At 44.0% G+C, this 18730-nt stretch overlaps 1 protein-coding gene across 1 annotated transcript in view; it reads right to left on the bottom strand.

Moving 5' to 3' along the window:
- Positions 1-18730, bottom strand: part of LOC138638537 (saxiphilin-like) — a 160193-nt gene that overhangs the window by 125502 nt on the left and 15961 nt on the right. The window contains exons 2-4 of the mRNA XM_069727917.1: positions 17083-17246; positions 8157-8262; positions 2780-2995 (exon numbers count right to left, since the gene is read on the bottom strand). Of these exons, the coding sequence (XP_069584018.1) occupies positions 2780-2995; positions 8157-8262; positions 17083-17246 (486 nt within the window). The remainder of the gene's footprint in view (positions 1-2779; positions 2996-8156; positions 8263-17082; positions 17247-18730) is intronic.

Raw genomic sequence — 18730 nt, 5'->3', positions numbered from 1 at the left:
TTAATTTGTCTTAAATGAAAAAAAAACACAAAAAGAATTGTCCTAATGCCAAATTGGATATAATTCCACACCAAACATAAAAAAGGTGGACAAAATTTATTAACAGTATTGCCACAGTTCGAAAAGTCATGTGAAGCTTCTCTAATTTGTGTAATTAACAGCACCTGTAACTTACCTGTGGCACCTAACAGGTGTTGGCAATAACTAAATCACACTTGCAGCCTGTTGACATGGATTAAAGTTGACTCAACCTCTGTCATGTGTCCTTGTGTGTACCACATTGAGCATGGAGAAAAGAAAGAAGACCAAAGAACTGTCTGAGGACTTTAGAAACCAAATTGTGAGGAAACATGAGCAATCTCAAGGCTACAAGTCCATCTCCAAAGACCTGAATGTTCCTGTGTCTACCGTGCACAGTGTCATTCAGAAGTTTAAAGCCCATGGCTCTGTGGCTAACCTCCCTAGATGTGGACCGAAAACAAAAATTGACAAGAGATTTCAACACAAGATTGTGCAGATGTTGGATAAAGAACCTCGACTAACATCCAAACGAGTTCAAGCTGCCCTGCAGTCTGAGGGTACAACAGTGTCAACCTATACTATCCGTCGGCATTTGAATGAAAAGGGACTGTATGGTAGGTGACCCACGAAGACCCCACTTCTTACCCCGAGACATAAAAAAGCCAGGCTGGAGTTTGCCAAAACTTACCTGAAAAAGCCTAAAATGTTTTGGAACAATGTTCTCTGGTCAGATGAGACAAAAGTAGAACTTTTTGGGCAAAGGCATCAACATAGAGTTTACAGGAGAAAAGAAGAGGCATTCAAAGAAAAGAACACGGTCCTTACAGTCAAACATGGCGGAGGTTCCCTGATGTTTTGGGGTTGCTTTGCTGCCTCTGGCACTGGACTGCTTGACCATGTGCATGGCATTATAAAGTCTGAAGACTACCAACAAATTTTGCAGCATAATGTTGGGCCCAGTGTGAGAAAGCTGGGTCTCCCTCAGAGGTCATGGGTCTTCCAGCAGGACAAAGACCCAAAACACACTTCAAAAAGCACTAAAAAATGGTTTGAGAGAAAGCACTGGAGACTTCTAAGGTGGCCAGCAATGAGTCCAGACCTGAATCCCATAGAACACCTGTGGAGAGATCTAAAAATGGCAGTTTGGAGAAGGCACCCTTCTAATATCAGGGACCTGGAGCAGTTTGCCAAAGAAGAATGGTCTAAAATTCCAGCAGAGCATTGTAAGAAACTCATTGATGGTTACCGGAAGTGGTAGGTCGCAGTTATTTTGGCTTAAGGTTGTGCAACCAAGTATTAGGCTGAGGGTGCCAATACTTTTGTCTGGCCCATTTTTGGAGTTTTGTGTGAAATGATCAATGTTTTGCTTTTTGCTTCATTCTCTTTTGTGTTTTTTTCATTTAAGACACATTAAATGAAGATAATAATACCAAAGAATTTGTGATTGCAATCATTTTCAGGAAGAAACTGAGTAATATCTGACAGAATTGCAGGGGTGTCAATACTTTTGGCTACAACTGTATGCTGTAACAAAACAGCAAATGTCATAAATCTGCGTGAAATGCAATATCTGTTTATTAAAAAATAAAATAAAATTGCGTGGGCTCCCGCATAGTTTTCATAACCAGCAGAGGGAAAGCCTATGACTGAGGGCTGATGTTAATATTCTGGGAAGGAGCCAATAGCCAAAGGTTCCCAGGCTATTAATATCAGCTCACATCTGTTTGCTTAGCCTTTACTGGCTAGTTTACAGGGGAACCCTAGAAAAACATTGACACGGGGTCCCCCTATAAAACCAAACCAGCAACATTTATGCAGACAGCGGCGGGCTGATATTAATAGCCTGGGAAGAGGCCATGGATATTGGCACCCCCCAGGCTAAAAACATCGTCTCTCAGATGCCCCAGAAATGGCGAACCTTACAGATTTACAGTTGATCACAGGCGCCGGATGATGAGACTATTCTTCCATCATCAGCTCTTACTGTCTCCGTTATATGAGACAAAATACAGAGCCGGATGGGAGTAGTAGTTCCATCAGATGACGCCTAAGTCCAATCACTATAGGCTGTTCGTAGAATGGGTACACACACAGCCACCCACAGAAACACACACATACTCTCCACCCACACACTCCTCCTCCTTCTGACGTCATTTTCTTCTGACAATATGCAACGTTTTGGCCGCAAATAAGCAGCAATTAAGCAATCCTTTTTACACCTGCGCTATTGCTGCAGATTTGACTGACTCAATTAAAGTAAAAAACGCTGCAGAAATGCAAAAAGAATTGACATGCTGCAGAAAATAAAACGCTGCAAATACAGTCGGAATTTTACAGATCATGTCCACAGCACTTCAGGATTGTCATTGAGTTAGCTTGCTTTAGTATTCCATTACATATTTGGAGCATTTACGGGCGTAAAAAAAGCCGTAAAAACGCATCAAAAACGCATAGTGCGCACATAGCCTTAAATTGATAGTTTTATTGATAGTGTTGCTATTTTATCTGACTTAACTGACTCCTCACTCATTATAAAGACATACTGATAGGGAATTTAGACTGTGAGCCCCATCGGGGACAGCGATGATAACGCGTGCAAACTGTAAAGCGCTGCGGAATATGTTAGCGCTATATAAAAATAAAGATTATTATTATTAATATTATTATTGTAAAGAATAACAACCTATAAAAAATAAGGGCATAACTAACCCATTGTGGACAATGAGGTCAAAACAACACTTATGGAATAGATGAATACCTGTATCTTCACATTTTAGGCGCTTAGTGCCTGGTGGAGTTCTTGTTCCCTCGATCTCTTCACCATTTTCGTTAAGACACCAACAATAACCGGTGCTGCCATGACACTGCTTTTCAGCGTAGTTTCCCTTTTCATCACATTTTGGTACAAATGCCCCTATTTTCATTTTGTTTCCTCCGAGCACATTCTGGCGATGCCTCATACAAGGGGTATGTTCTATCCAAATAAAACATTGATTAGACACGAAAGACTATTCGTATAGTAGAGTTGATTAAGTTGTTTGGTGGATTGAAGTTTCTTTGATCTTTCAGATCTGCATAATATGTTCTTATGACACTGATGTAAAGAAGTAAATTCCTCCACGTTAATACAGCGCCAGATGGAGGGGCCTGAGTATGTCTATGTCTGTCTTACAGTGAATGGCTCCTTCAAAGGTTCTGTCTGGATCTCATTTTTCAGGGCTTCAAATAGAAGCCCCAATAGAGACACCGACATGTGGGCAGATTGTAATTTGAACATAGCTTTGGGTTGAGAGTGCATGCTAGATAAGAAAATTGGGTTGTGTTGAATTTTTTACTTTTGTGTAACTTTAATTAATTGTATTACCCTTTTAAAAAAAAAATGTTTCTTTTCCCCGTGGGGCAGCACGGTGGCGCAGTGGTTAGCACAGCAGCCTTGCAGCGCTGGGGTCCTGGGTTCTAATCCCACCCAGGACAACATCTGCAAAGAGTTTGTATGTTCTCTCCGTGTTTGCGTGGGTTTCCTCCGGGCACTCCGGTTTCCTCCCACATTCCAAAGACATACTGATAGGAATTCTAGATTGTGAGCCCAATCGGGGACAGTGATGATAATGTGTGCAAAACTGTAAAGCGCTGCGGAATATGTTAGCGCTATATAAAAATAAAGATTATTTATTTATTTATTTATTTTCATTATCCACCCACATGCCGTCAGTACCCCACAACTCGATCATGGGATGCTGATAGGTAGTCATGATGGCCGGGGGTCTACTGAAAGCCTCTCTGGCCAGTCATGACATTAATCCTGTGAACATTAACTTGTGGCTGGTGTTCACGATAAACTGTTATTTATACTACCGTATATACATCAGTCCTGTTGTATTGCTGTAAATAATACAAGCAATCTGATGATTGCAGGTTCAAGTCCCCTAAGAGAACTACCGTAATAAAATGCAAACAAATGGTTTAAAAAAAATAAAAAAAATAGAATCCCCCTCTCTTTTCCCTCCATGTAAAATAAAGATCTTATGTTGTTTTTTAAAATCAATCAAAATAGTACATTAATTAACCCCATCGGTAGCTGCTTCGTACAGAAAAACAATTGAAATGTTAGAATTGCAGTATTTTGGTTGACACAACTCCTCAAAGAAATCTATAAGAAAAGATGAAAATGTAGGATTCAACCCAAAATAATATCAATAAAAATATCAGGTTGCACTCCAAAAAAACACTCACAGCTCCATCAAATACAAAATAAAGGAGTGGTAAGTCTTGAAAAAGGCCACAGAACCAATTATTTTTCCTTTTAAGAAATTCTGAATTTTTTTCAACACTTAGATAAAAAATTTAAAAAAACTATGTAAGTTTAGTATCGCCGCAATCATACTGCCCTGCAGAATCATATTTACAGATCATTTTTCCTGTGCTATGGACACCATAAAAAAAAACTTGCAAACAACAAATGCCAAATTGTGTTTTTTTTTCATCATTCTACCCCTCTGGGGATTTTTTTATTTCATTTTCCAGTACATTATTATTATTTATTATTATTATTATAGCGCCATGAATTCCATGGCGCTTTACATGTGAGGAGGGGTATACATAATAACAGGTACAATAATCTTGAACAATACAAGTCATAACTGGTACAGGAGGAGAGAGGACCCTGCCTGAGAGGGCTCACAATCTACAAGGGATGGGTGAGGATACAGTAGGTGAGGGTAGAGCTGATCGTGCAGAGGTTTGGTCGATCGGTGATTACTGCAGGTTGTAGGCTTGCCGGAAGAAGTGGGTCTTCAGGTTCTTTTTGAAGGTTTCAATGGTAGGTGAGAGTCTGATATGTTGTGGTGGAGAGTTCCAGAGTAGGGGGGATGCGCGAGAGAAATCTTGTACGCGATTGTGGGAAGAGGAGATAAGAGGGGAGTAGAGAAGGAAATCTTGTGAAGATCGGAGGTTGCATGCATGTAAGTACCGGGAGACGAGGTCACAGATTTATGGAGGAGACAGGTTGTGGATGGCTTTGTATGTCATGGTTAGGCTTTTGTACTGGAGTCTCTGGGCAATAGGGAGCCAGTGAAGGGATTGACAGAGGGGAGAGGCCGGGGAATAGCAGAGGGACAGGTGGATTAGTCGGGCAGCTGAGTTTAGAATAGATTGGAGGGGTGCGAGAGTGTTCGAGGGGAGGCCACAGAGCAGGAGGTAACATAGTTAGTAAGTAAGGCCGAAAAAAGACATTTGTCCATCCAGTTCAGCCTATATTCCATCATAATAAATCCCCAGATCTACGTCCTTCTACAGAACCTAATTGTATGATAAGGTTACAGTAGTTGAGGCAGGAGATGATGAGGGCATGGACTAGGGTTTTTGCAGATTTTTGGCTTAGGAATGTACGGATCCGTGAAATATTTTTGAGTTGAAGGCGGCAGGAAGTGGAAAGGGCTTGGATATGCGGTTTGAAGGAGAGATCCGTGTCAAAGATTACCCCGAGACAGCAAGCTTGTGGGACTGGGGAGAGTGGGCAGCCGTTTACTGTAATGGATAGGTTCATTGGAGGGGTCGCGTGAGATGGGGGAAAGACAATTAATTCTGTTTTGTCCATGTTAAGTTTAAGAAATCTAGCGGAGAAGAAGGATGAAATAGCGGATAGACATTGAGGGATTCTGGTTAGTAGGGTGGTGATATCTGGTCCAGAGAAGTAGATCTGTGTGTCGTCAGCATAGAGATGATACTGAAAACCGTGAGATTCTATGAGCTGTCCCAGGCCAAAGGTGTAAATGGAGAAGAGCAGGGGCCCTAGAAAGTTTGGTAGTAACAAAAAGATCGTGGATGTAGGAAAGCTTGTTGTAGACAGAGCGAGCGTTCCACAGAGCTCCTGTTAGTGGGACTGGGGAAGTGGGGGCTGGGCGAACGGGTATAAGGTTAGAGAGGTTACGGAAATTTGTGATAGAGCATGTATGGGAGGTAGAACTGACTGTGGGGATGTGGTGAGGAGGACCAGGATTTGGAGAGATATCACCAGCAGTGAGAAGGAGCAGAGAAAGTGTTAGCAGGTTGGAGCAGTAGAGAGCATGAGGTGGCTGTCTGGGCTTGGAGACAGAGGATTGTATGTTAAGGAACAGTTCTGAGGAGGAGGTGAGATGGATGAGGAGGATTGAAGAGAAGATGAACAGTTCTTTATTAGGAGTAGGGATTAGGGGAGTTTGCAAAAAGTGAAGAATTATAGGGGTGAAAGTGAAAACAAACAGAAACATTGTTTACAGTGACTGTGTCCAGTTACCTTCATTTCCCTTCTGGTTCAATTCTGGTTGTAATTCTGAATTAATCTTCCCACTTCTAGGACACACTGATAGGAATCACACAGCAGACTAAAGTCATTGCAGACTTGTACTATGCAATATATGTACAACTAAGTGCATTCAGGTGTGTAGCAGAGAGGAGTGGTCTCTACTCATCTTGGTCAGAGAATTAAGGGTGGACCAGATGCATACAATCAAGCCAGAGTAAACAAGGTCATAAATATCACAGGGTAAGCTGGGGTTAGCTGAAAGGCATACCATGAGAATGCTAGGAAAGTCTGTGTGGAAAGTTGGGTGATGTACTATGTGCACTTCATAGACAGACAAGGCAGGAGAGCAGGCTGGAGAGCTGGGTGCATGAACATACCATGAGAATGCTAGGAGCAGAGGAAAGTCTGTGTGGAAAGTTGGGTGATGTACTATGTGCACTTCATAGACAGACAAGGCAGGATAGCAGGCTGGAGAGCTGGGTGCATGAACATACCATGAGAATGCTAGGAACAGAGGAAAGTCTGTGTGGAAAGTTGGGTGATGTACTTTGTGCACATAAATGTTATGTTAACATAAATGGTTCTGTTAAAAAGTACAACCGGACACAAAAAAAGGCTCTCAGAATGAAGAGGGAGAGAAAAAGATGAAAGCACAAAAATGAAAAATCATCCATTTCCTAAGGGGTAAAGTAACACATTATATGTTCTCCCACAGATCAGCTGATTTGGGGTCCACTGTGCAAAGGAACTGCCACAGCTCCGCACATCGTGTTGCCATCCTGTCTGGTTGTGCATGCTGTTTCGCACTCCATTGAAAGGGAGGGAGCTGCAATACCATTCACATCTACTATGCAATGAATGGAGCTGTGATCGGTGGGATTGGCAGAAGCTGGACCACAAGTGATTTGGTATTGATGACCACTGCTAAATAGTCCTGGAAATCTCCATTAAAGGGCCACTGTCACCCCCTCCAGCCGTTATAAACTAAAAGAGCCACCTTGTGCAGCAGTAATGCTGCATTCTAACAAGGTGGCTCTTTTAGTTTTAGGTTCAAGTATACCCCAAATAAAGCGTTTTTATACTCAGCCACAATTCCTGTCTCTAGCCAGGGAGGCGGGTCCTCACTCCCCAGCTCTAACCGCTCCTCTGCCGTCACTCCAATCTTCCGGCGCCGCCCCCTCAGCGCTGTGTATGTTTCAAAACCGGCGCCTGCGCAGTGTACTGCTGTGCTGCGCAGACGCAGTAAGCTCTGGCCGTCTGATGTCTCAGCCAGGCTTGCAGACTGCTCCTGCGCGGGCATTGCGGCCAGCCACCTTTGGAATCCCCGCCCCGCACTGTGCATAATGCATAACACAGTGCGGGGTGGGGATTCCAAAGGTGGCTGGCCGCAATGCCCGCGCAGGAGCAGTCTGCAAGCCTGGCTGGGACATCAGACGGCCAGAGCTTACTGCGTCTGCGCAGCACAGCAGTACACTGCGCAGGCGCCGGTTTTGAAACGTACACAGCGCTGAGGGGGCGGCGCCGGAAGATTGGAGTGACGGCAGAGGAGCGGTTGGAGCTGGGGAGTGAGGACCCGCCTCCCTGGCTAGAGACAGGAATTGTGGCTAAGTATTAAAACGCTTTATTTGGGGTATACTTGAACCTAAAACTAAAAGAGCCACCTTGTTAGAATGCAGCATTACTGCTGCACAAGGTGGCTCTTTTAGTTTATAACGGCTGGAGGGTGTGACAGTGGCCCTTTAGGCACTGTTGACTTTTCAGTTTGGTTTTATCACTTATACAGTATATCAATAAAAATAATTTAGTTCTTTCACGGCAATGATTAGAGGTGATTACTAAGGTTAGCACTCACCTCTCTCAGAATGAGCTTCAGCCATGATGGGCTTCAAATTAAATGGATGTAATGAAGCTTTGTAAACGTCTTTACTATCCAGAGAAATAGCATCTGCTTCTCCATTCTGAAAAAATAATAGGGTCATTACTGATTTCTGAATGATTTGATTTCTTCTATTCACTTTTGTTAAGAGGGTCTCCGACTATAAGGTGACCACAATAATCCGCAGCAATCAGGTGACTCTCTGGGTGAATCCAGCAATAAAGATTTTATTTTCTGCAGCGCCCCAAGAGGATGGATAAAATATTAGGCTAAGTTCATATTTGCGTATATGTGCGCAGCTAATCATCTGCATATGCAAATGCATGTCAAAACGCATGCAAATGCATGTTTACGCAGCGCTTTTTATCCACATCAGCTTACGCATGACGGCAAAAAGAACATTGCGTGTGCATGAGTTTGTATGCGCTTTATGCCTTAGTTTGCAATTTTATGCGCATGCATTCGATATTTCCAGGAGGGTGTGTCTCAATGGGCGTATCTCAATCAGTTCCTGGACATGGGCAGTCTGAAGTACCCAAGTGCATCAAACTCATGCGTACACAAGGACATGCATATGCCTGTGTTCCCATAGACAGTAATGCGTTTTTAACGCACTCCTCCACATGCGCATGCCTGCACATATTTGACAGATTTTTGACACTTCAAAAAATGCAACATGTTGCGTTCTCCGCACCGAGCCACACACCGTGAAAAGATGCTTGCATACGGAAAAGCATGCAAACGCATACCAAAGCATGTCCATGCGTACACCATGCTAAATATATGTACGCATGAAGCATGCAGATGTATGCGGATCAAACGCTGCGCGCACAGACGCAAATGTGAAACCAGCCTTACACAGTCATTAAAGAAGTGCCGCTCTTTATAGCCATTCTGTGCCTTGGCTGATATATTGCAGAACAGAGCATCCGCTCTATTGAACTACTTAGATAGGTTATTTGGAAATAGCTTTCTTACACCAGAAAATCTCTTTTATTTATTGGCCATCATTAATTAGACAGTGAACACACCAGATACATCAGATCTTTACTTTTTGAGCATTTAAGGATTTATCTACAGTATATATATATAAAAACGAGTGTATGTGTGTACGTATGTGTATATCGATGATGATATAATGGTTGCCATGTGTTATGACCTGGTGGTCAGGACAATAATGGACCTAGTGGTTAAGAGCACACGGAATGACCTGATAGTTACTGATAATAAGAACGAGCTCTGGGACGTGGGAACTCTGCTGACCGCAATCCTTAAACCTATCAAACACACTAGAAATAGCCGTGGATTGCGCCTAACGCTCCCTATGCAACTCGGCACAGCCTAAGAAACTAGCTAGCCCTGAAGATAGAAAAATAAAGCCTACCTTGCCTCAGAGAAATTCCCCAAAGGAAAAGGCAGCCCCCCACATAAAATGACTGTGAGTAAAGATGAAAATACAAACACAGAGATGAAATAGATTTAGCAAAGTGAGGCCCGACTTACTGAACAGGCAGAGGATAGGAAAGGTAACTTTGTGGTCAGCACAAAAACCTACAAAAAGACCACGCAGAGGGCGCAAAAAGACCCTCCGCACCGACTCACGGTGCGGAGGTGCTCCCTCTGCATCCCAGAGCTTCCAGCAAGCAAGACAACAAATTAAATAGCAAGCTGGACAGAAAAATAGCAAACTAAAGAAATACAAGCTGGAACTTAGCTTCTGATGGGAAGACAGGTCACAAGAACGATCCAGGAGTGAACTAGACCAATACTGGAACAATGACAGGTGGCATGGAGCAAAGATCTAAGTGGAGTTAAATAGAGCAGCAGCTAACGAATTAACCTCGTCACCTGTGAAACTCAGAAACACCCACCAGAGGAAGTCCATGGACAGAACCAGCCGAAGTACCATTCATGACCACAGGAGGGAGCCCGACAACAGAATTCACAACAGTACCCCCCCCCCTTGAGGAGGGGTCATCGAACCCTCACCAGAGCCCCCAGGCCGACCAGGATGAGCCAAATGAAAGGCACGAACCAGATCGGCAGCATGAACATCAGAGGCAAAAACCCAGGAATTATCTTCCTGACCATAACCCTTCCACTTGACCAGGTACTGGAGTTTCCGTCTCGAAACACGAGAATCCAAAATCTTCTCCACCACATACTCCAACTCCCCCTCAACTAACACCGGGGCAGGAGGATCAACGGATGGAACCACAGGCGCCACGTATCTCCGCAATAACGACCTATGGAACACATTATGGATGGCAAAAGAAGCAGGAAGGGCCAAACGAAATGACACAGGATTGATAACCTCAGAAATCTTATACGGACCAATGAAACGAGGCTTAAACTTAGGAGAGGAAACCTTCACAGGAACATAACGAGAAGACAACCAAACCAAATCCCCAACACGAAGTCGGGGACCCACACAGCGCCGGCGGTTAGCGAAACGTTGAGCCTTCTCCTGGGACAATGTCAAATTGTCCACCACATGAGTCCAAATCTGCTGCAACCTATCCACCACAGTATCTACACCAGGACAGTCTGAAGACTCAACCTGCCCTGAAGAGAAACGAGGATGGAAACCAGAATTGCAGAAAAATGGCGAAACCAAAGTAGCCAAGCTGGCCCAATTATTAAGGGCGAACTCAGCCAACGACAAAAAGGACACCCAATCATCCTGATCAGCAGAAACAAAGCATCTCAGATATGTTTCCAAAGTTTGATTAGTTCGTTCGGTTTGGCCATTTGTCTGAGGATGGAAAGCCGAGGAAAAAGACAAATCAATGCCCACCCTAGCACAAAAGGATCGCCAAAACCTTGAAACAAACTGGGAACCTCTGTCAGAAACGATGTTCTCCGGGATACCATGTAAACGAACCACATGCTGGAAAAATAATGGCACCAAATCAGAGGAGGAAGGCAATTTAGACAAAGGTACCAAATGGACCATCTTAGAAAAGCGATCACAAACCACCCAAATGACCGACATCTTTTGAGAGACGGGGAGATCCGAAATAAAATCCATAGAAATATGCGTCCAGGACCTCTTCGGGACCGGCAAGGGCAAAAGCAACCCACTGGCACGAGAACAGCAGGGCTTAGCCCGAGCACAAGTCCCACAGGACTGCACAAAAGAACGCACATCCCGCGACAAAGACGGCCACCAGAAGGATCTAGCCACCAAATCTCTGGTAGCAAAGATTCCAGGATGCCCAGCCAACACTGAACAATGAATTTCAGAGATAACTCTACTAGTCCATCTATCAGGGACAAACAGTTTCTCCGCTGGGCAACGGTCAGGTCTATCAGCCTGAAATTTTTGCAGCACCCGCCGCAAATCAGGGGAGATGGCAGACAAAATTACCCCCTCTTTGAGAATACCCGCCGGATCAGAAACACCCGGAGAGTCAGGCACAAAACTCCTTGACAGGGCATCAGCCTTCACATTCTTAGAGCCCAGAAGGTACGAAACCACAAAATCAAAACGGGAAAAAAATAACGACCATCGAGCTTGTCTCGGACTCAACCGTTTGGCAGATTCAAGATAAGTCAAATTCTTGTGATCTGTCAAGACCACCACGCGATGCTTGGCTCCTTCCAGCCAATGACGCCACTCCTCGAATGCCCACTTCATGGCCAACAATTCACGATTACCAACATCATAGTTACGCTCAGCAGGCGAAAACTTTCTAGAAAAGAAAGCACATGGCTTCATCACCGAGCCATCAGAACTTCTTTGCGACAAAACAGCCCCTGCTCCAATCTCAGAAGCATCAACCTCAACCTGAAACGGAAGCGAAACATCTGGCTGGCACAACACAGGGGCAGAAGAAAAACGACGCTTCAACTCCTGAAAAGCCTCTACATCCGCAGAAGACCAATTGACCACATCAGCACCCTTCTTGGTCAAATCAGTCAACGGTTTAGCAACAGTAGAAAAATTAGCGATGAAGCGCCGATAAAAATTAGCAAAGCCCAGGAACTTTTGCAGGCTCTTCACAGATGTCGGCTGAGTCCAATCGTAAATGGCCTGGACTTTAACAGGGTCCATCTCGATAGTAGAAGGGGAAAAAATGAACCCCAAAAATGAAACCTTCTGAACTCCAAAGAGACACTTTGACCCCTTCACAAACAAGGAATTCGCACGAAGGACCTGGAACACCATTCTGACCTGCTTCACATGAGACTCCCAATCATCCGAAAAGACCAAAATATCATCCAAATACACAATCAGGAATTTATCCAGGTACTCTCGGAAGATGTCATGCATAAAGGACTGAAATACTGATGGAGCATTGGAAAGCCCGAATGGCATAACCAGGTACTCAAAATGGCCCTCGGGCGTATTAAATGCTGTTTTCCATTCATCGCCTTGTTTAATACGCACAAGATTATACGCCCCTCGAAGATCTATCTTGGTGAACCAACTAGCCCCTTTAATACGAGCAAACAAATCAGACAGCAACGGCAAAGGATACTGAAATTTGACTGTAATTTTATTAAGAAGGCGGTAATCAATACAAGGTCTCACAGAACCATCCTTCTTGGCCACAAAAAAGAACCCTGCTCCTAACGGTGATGACGACGGGCGAATATGGCCTTTCTCCAAGGATTCCTTTATATAACTCCGCATAGCGGCGTGTTCTGGCACAGATAAATTGAACAATCGGCCCTTAGGAAACTTACTACCAGGAATCAAATTAATTGCACAATCGCAATCCCTATGAGGAGGTAGGGCACTGGCTTTGGGCTCATCAAATACATCCCGATAATCCGACAAAAACTCTGGAACTTCAGAAGGAGTGGAAGACGAAATAGACAAAAATGGAACATCACCTTGTACCCCCTGGCAACCCCAACTGGACACAGACATAGATTTCCAGTCCAATACTGGATTATGAACCTGTAGCCATGGCAACCCCAAAACGACCACATCATGCAGATTATGCAACACCAGAAAGCGGATATCCTCCTGATGTGCAGGAGCCATGCACATGGTCAATTGGGTCCAATACTGAGGCTTATTCTTGTCCAAAGGCGTAGCATCAATTCCTCTCAATGGAATAGGATACTGCAAGGGCTCCAAGAAAAAACCACAGCGCCTAGCATACTCCAAGTCCATCAAATTCAGGGCAGAGCCTGAATCCACAAATGCCATAACAGAATAGGATGACAAAGAGCAAATCAGAGTAACAGACAATAGAAATTTAGACTGTACCGTACCAATGGTGGCAGACCTAGCGAACCGCTTAGTGCGCTTAGGACAATCGGAGATAGCATGAGTGGAATCACCACAGTAAAAACATAGCCCATTCCGACGTCTGTGTTCTTGCCGTTCAGCTCTGGTCAAAGTCCTATCACATTGCATAGGCTCAGGCCCATTCTCAGATAGTACCGCCAAATGGTGCACAGCCTTACGCTCACGCAAGCGTCGATCGATCTGAATGGCCAAGGACATAGACTCATTCAGACCAGCAGGCATGGGAAACCCCACCATGACATCCTTAAGGGCTTCAGAGAGACCCTTTCTGAAGATTGCTGCCTGGGCACATTCATTCCACTGAGTGAGCACAGACCACTTTCTAAACTTCTCACAATATATCTCCGCTTCATCCTGACCCTGACACAGAGCCAACAGGATTTTCTCTGCCTGATCCACTGAATTAGGTTCGTCATAAAGCAATCCAAGCGCCAGGAAAAACGCATCAACATCACGCAATGCCGGATCTCCTGGCGCAAGGGAAAATGCCCAGTCTTGAGGGTCACCACGTAACAAAGAAATAATGATCTTTACTTGTTGAACAGGGTCACCTGAGGAGCGAGGTTTCAAGGCAAGAAACAATTTACAATTATTTTTGAAATTCAAGAACTTAGATCTATCACCAAAAAACAAATCAGGAATTGGAATCCTAGGCTCTGACATCGGATTCTGAACCACAAAATCTTGAATGTTTTGTATCCTTGTAGTGAGATTATCCATCCAAGAGGACAGACCTTGAATGTCCATGTTTACACCAGTGTCCTGAACCACCCAGAGGTAAAGGGGAAAATAGAGACAAAACACACTGCAAAGAAAAAAAAATGGTCTCAGAACTTCTCTTATCCCTCTATTGAGATGCATTAGTACTTTGGGCCACCTGTACTGTTATGACCTGGTGGTCAGGACAATAATGGACCTGGTGGTTAAGAGCAAATGGAATGACCTGATAGTTACTGATAATAAGGACAAGCTCTGGGACGTGGGAACTCTGCTGACCGCAATCCCTAAACCTATCAAACACACTAGAAATAGCCGTGGATTGCGCCTAACGCTCCCTATGCAACTCGGCACAGCCTAAGAAACTAGCTAGCCCTGAAGATAGAAAAATAAAGCCTCAGAGAAATTCCCCAATGGAAAAGGCAGCCCCCCACATATAATGACTGTGAGTAAAGATGAAAATACAAACACAGAGATTAAATAGATTTAGCAAAGTGAGGCCCGACTTACTGAACAGACCGAGGATAGGAAAGGTAACTTTGTGGTCAGCACAAAAACCTACAAAAAGACCACGCAGAGGGCGCAAAAAGACCCTCCGCACCGACTCACGGTGCGGAGGCGCTCCCTCTGTGTCCCAGAGCTTCCAGCAAGCAAGACAACAAATTAAATAGCAAGCTGGACAGAAAAATAGCAAACCAAAGAAATACAAGCTGGAACTTAGCTTCTGATGGGAAGACAGGTCACAAGAACGATCCAGGAGTGAACTAGACCAATACTGGAACATTGACAGGTGGCATGGAGCAAAGATCTAAGTGGAGTTAAATAGAGCAGCAGCTAACGAATTAACCTCGTCACCTGTGAAACTCAGAAACACCCACCAGAGGAAGTCCATGGACAGAACCAGCCGAAGTACCATTAATGACCACAGGAGGGAGCCCGACAACAGAATTCACAACAGCCATGGCGATGATGATGTCATAAAGGTTGCCATGGCAAAGATGATGTCATAATGGTTGTCAAGGCGATGATGATGTCATAGTAGGTGGCAATGGTGACGGTTATGTCATAATGGTTGCCATGGTGATGATGTCATAATAGGTTGCCATGATGACAATGATGTCAGAAAGGTTGCCATGGCAAAGATGATGTCATAATGGTTATGTGGGCACGGAACTATGGGATGGAGGATGTGTGATGGGTATATGAGCATGGGACTATGGGTTGGAGGATGTGTATGATGGGTATATGGGCACGGGACTATGGGATGGAGGATGTGTATGATGGGTATATGAATTTCAAAAAACTGACCGTCACATCCAAACATAGACTAAGTGTGAACAGGTGCTGAACCTAGAGTCACCAACTCGCATACAGTCAAATAAATAAGGCAGCACACTGTAGCGCCAAAACCTGCACACATGAAACATGAAAATTGAATTGCATTAGTGCACTAGAAATATGAAAAATTGAGAAAGTTTAGCTCATAAATTGGCCAATTTATGTGTACCTTGTAGCCACGATAAGGCGTTTCTCATTTACAAGGGCCTAGCAATGCCTTTCCTCTCTGAGAATAAAGTCTTCATCTGAATGGGAACCCAATGTGAGTCCTCTCTTTGACTAAAATCTCTCTCTCTCTCTGTGGAGGGGTAGTGGTCCTGCTGTGATTAAAAACACCTGTGACTAAAAGGAGGAGTGCTAGTGACTCTAGGTTAGCACCTGTTCACACTTAGTCTATGTTTGGATGTGATGGTCAGTTTTTTAAAATTTGTATTCATTAGCTGTCTGACTGAGCACTCCTTCTTTTAGCCACAGGTGTTTTTAATCACAGCAGGAATACTACCCCTCCACAGAGAGAGAGAGAGATTTTAGTCAAAGAGAGGACTCACATTGGGTTCCCATTCAGTTGAAGACTTTATTCTCAGAGAGGAAAGGCATTGCTAGGCCCTTGTAAACGAGAAATGCCTTGTCGTGGCTAAAAGGTACACATAAATTGGCCAATTTATGCGCTACACTTTCTCAATTTTTCATATTTCTAGTGCAGTAATGCAATTCAATTTTCATGTTTCATGTTTGCAGGTTTTGGCGCTACAGTGTGCTGCCTTATTTATTTGACTATGATGGGTATATGGGCACCAGACTATGAGATAGAGGATGTGTATGATGGGTAAATGGACTTGGGACTAAGGGATGGAGGTTAAGTATGATGGATATATGGGTATGAGACTATGAGATGGAGGATATGTATGATGGGTATATGGGCACGGGACTATGGGATGGAGGATAATCATTATAATTTGTTATAACTAACCACAGTTAGTTACTATGCCCGGGCAACGCTGGGCTCTTTAGCTAGTTTCTAATAATTAAGAAATCACAATTTCCTCAAGGAAACAAAATAACTGACTAGTTAATGTATTCATCTACTAAAGAAATGGCATCCTGTAGTTACCTTCTCTCTAAATGATGACCTACCAATTGTCACCTGTCTGACAGCTCAAATTGTTATTGTCAGGGAGGTCTCCACTCAATTTCACATTACAGAAGAAAGGTTTAAAAGGATTAGGCCTGGGCCTGTGTGATTTGCCAATTCTCCTAGGAAATTCATGAGTTTTTTTTCCATGAACTTACCAGATGTTCTAGGAGAGTTGAAAAGAATCATTTAGACAACTCATTTTTATATACCCAGTCTCATCTTTGGCCAAAATGGAGAGAAGCTATAAAAACGGTCTTTTGCACTGGAGGAATTGTCCTTTCCTGCATCACACAGATAGACCATTCATTTTAATGGACTCTGTGTCAGATTACACCCAAAAGCCAGGAGCCCGAACAGTCAAGACACTTTGTGGTCAACTTATTGTCAATGGAACCTTCTAGCAAGTAGACATTGTCTAAAGTAGATTTCCATGATGATGTACTCACACTGATCGCTCTCACACAGTCCTCGGTGCTGGATTTTTTCACACATGTGAGTAGAATCTCATCCACATGACAAGAGGCCACCAGGTCATTGCACTTTTGTTCTTCAGCATCTGACGTCACACACCAACGTACATTTCTTCCACTGGGGGCTGCAGAGCTCAGAGCTGGAAAATTGCAGATTAAGGGTTAGTCAAGGAAATGTACGTCACACACCAACGTACATTTCTTCCACTGGGGGCTGCAGAGCTCAGAGCTGGAAAATTGCAGATTAAGGGTTAATCAAGGAAATAAAATATTATTCATAAAAATGAACCGTTCAAATAAATCCAAGCCTGATTTATAGTGTCAGAAGTTCAGATTTTCCTGAAACCGCATTGACCTGATGTCACGGGTATCAGAAGTGCAGACAGTTACACTGTATCTAGGTACAGAAGGTCTCTGCATTTGGCATTGCAAACCCCTTCTTAACCCTTCTAACACTTTGACAAAGTGGCAACCTTTCTCCAGCTCTAATTGACACACTTGGACTTGGGTGTTTATCGACTCCTAGCCTGCTGCTGGGAATTGCCAGTGATATTTCTATTTTCCCCTGTTTAGGCTTGGAGCTATAGCAGTCAGCTATCTTCCTCTTTGGTGTTGCTGGAGGACATCTGTGCTACATCTCTGATTCTACTCAAGATAAGTGTTCCCCTTGTTCATTTATTGCAGCTGTTTTAAGTGGTAGTGGGGATAGACTAGTGCTTACCGCGTCCTTCCCTAAGCAGGGCTTAGTGCCAGGGTCAGGCAGGGATTAGGTTCCTGCTCAGTGATAGGTGCCTAGGGGTCGCCACTCCCCCCTTCCCAAGTGTTGGGATCCCTTCCCCTCATCTCTTTGTGTTGCACTTAGTCTTTCCTACACTGTGCATGACACCTGAAGGGTTATTCCCAAAATTATATTGTAGTAATGTCATGTGCGCCAATAAGACCTATTTTTAAATCTGCACTGATTTGAATCTATAATCCTTGCATGATGATTCCCCACAGCTACATGAACCCTATCAATTCATCCTCCAAAAGTGCTGTCAGTCAAGCATACTCAGATCGCCCTAATGACCCTGTCTAATAAAATATTTAACATCCATGTGTAAGACTGCCAGAGCAGTAGTCGTGGCAACTGGCTGTTCTGTTCCCACACCCTGGCGCCCCACAGATAAAATACACTGTCCCTTCAGCTGCATGTGCAGTGTGCACAGCAGTACACTTACAATCACTGTCAGAGTCATTTCAAGTTCTGTCATCCCAGCTCCGCATTCCTCAGCTCCACAAAACATCCCAGAGACACAGTTCTTTTCCAACAGTTGAACTTTATTATTCAATAGGGCATTCATCACATTTTCAGCACAAACTTTACAAAGGGACATCTCCTGATCTCTCCCTGCCTTCCGGGCAGCCTCTATCTTTCCTGTTAGCTTTCTCTCTTCTTTTGGAAATCCCGGCCTTATTTCTAGACAATCTTTGTTTTGTCCATATTTCCAGTGTCAGCAGCTTTCTGCCATCCCCTCGCTTGATTCCAATAGGGAGAGGTGATGCCATCTCAGCTACTCTTGCTCCTGTCGTAGACCCGGGGTCCTTCCTGGGATGGTCCTTGTTAAGTTGGTGGCCATCGGCA

This window comes from Ranitomeya imitator, chromosome 5, assembly GCF_032444005.1.
Source record: "Ranitomeya imitator isolate aRanImi1 chromosome 5, aRanImi1.pri, whole genome shotgun sequence".
Classification (NCBI taxonomy): domain Eukaryota; kingdom Metazoa; phylum Chordata; class Amphibia; order Anura; family Dendrobatidae; genus Ranitomeya; species Ranitomeya imitator.
Note: the sequence above shows the minus strand (reverse complement) of the source record. Positions and strands in the feature narration are given on the sequence as shown.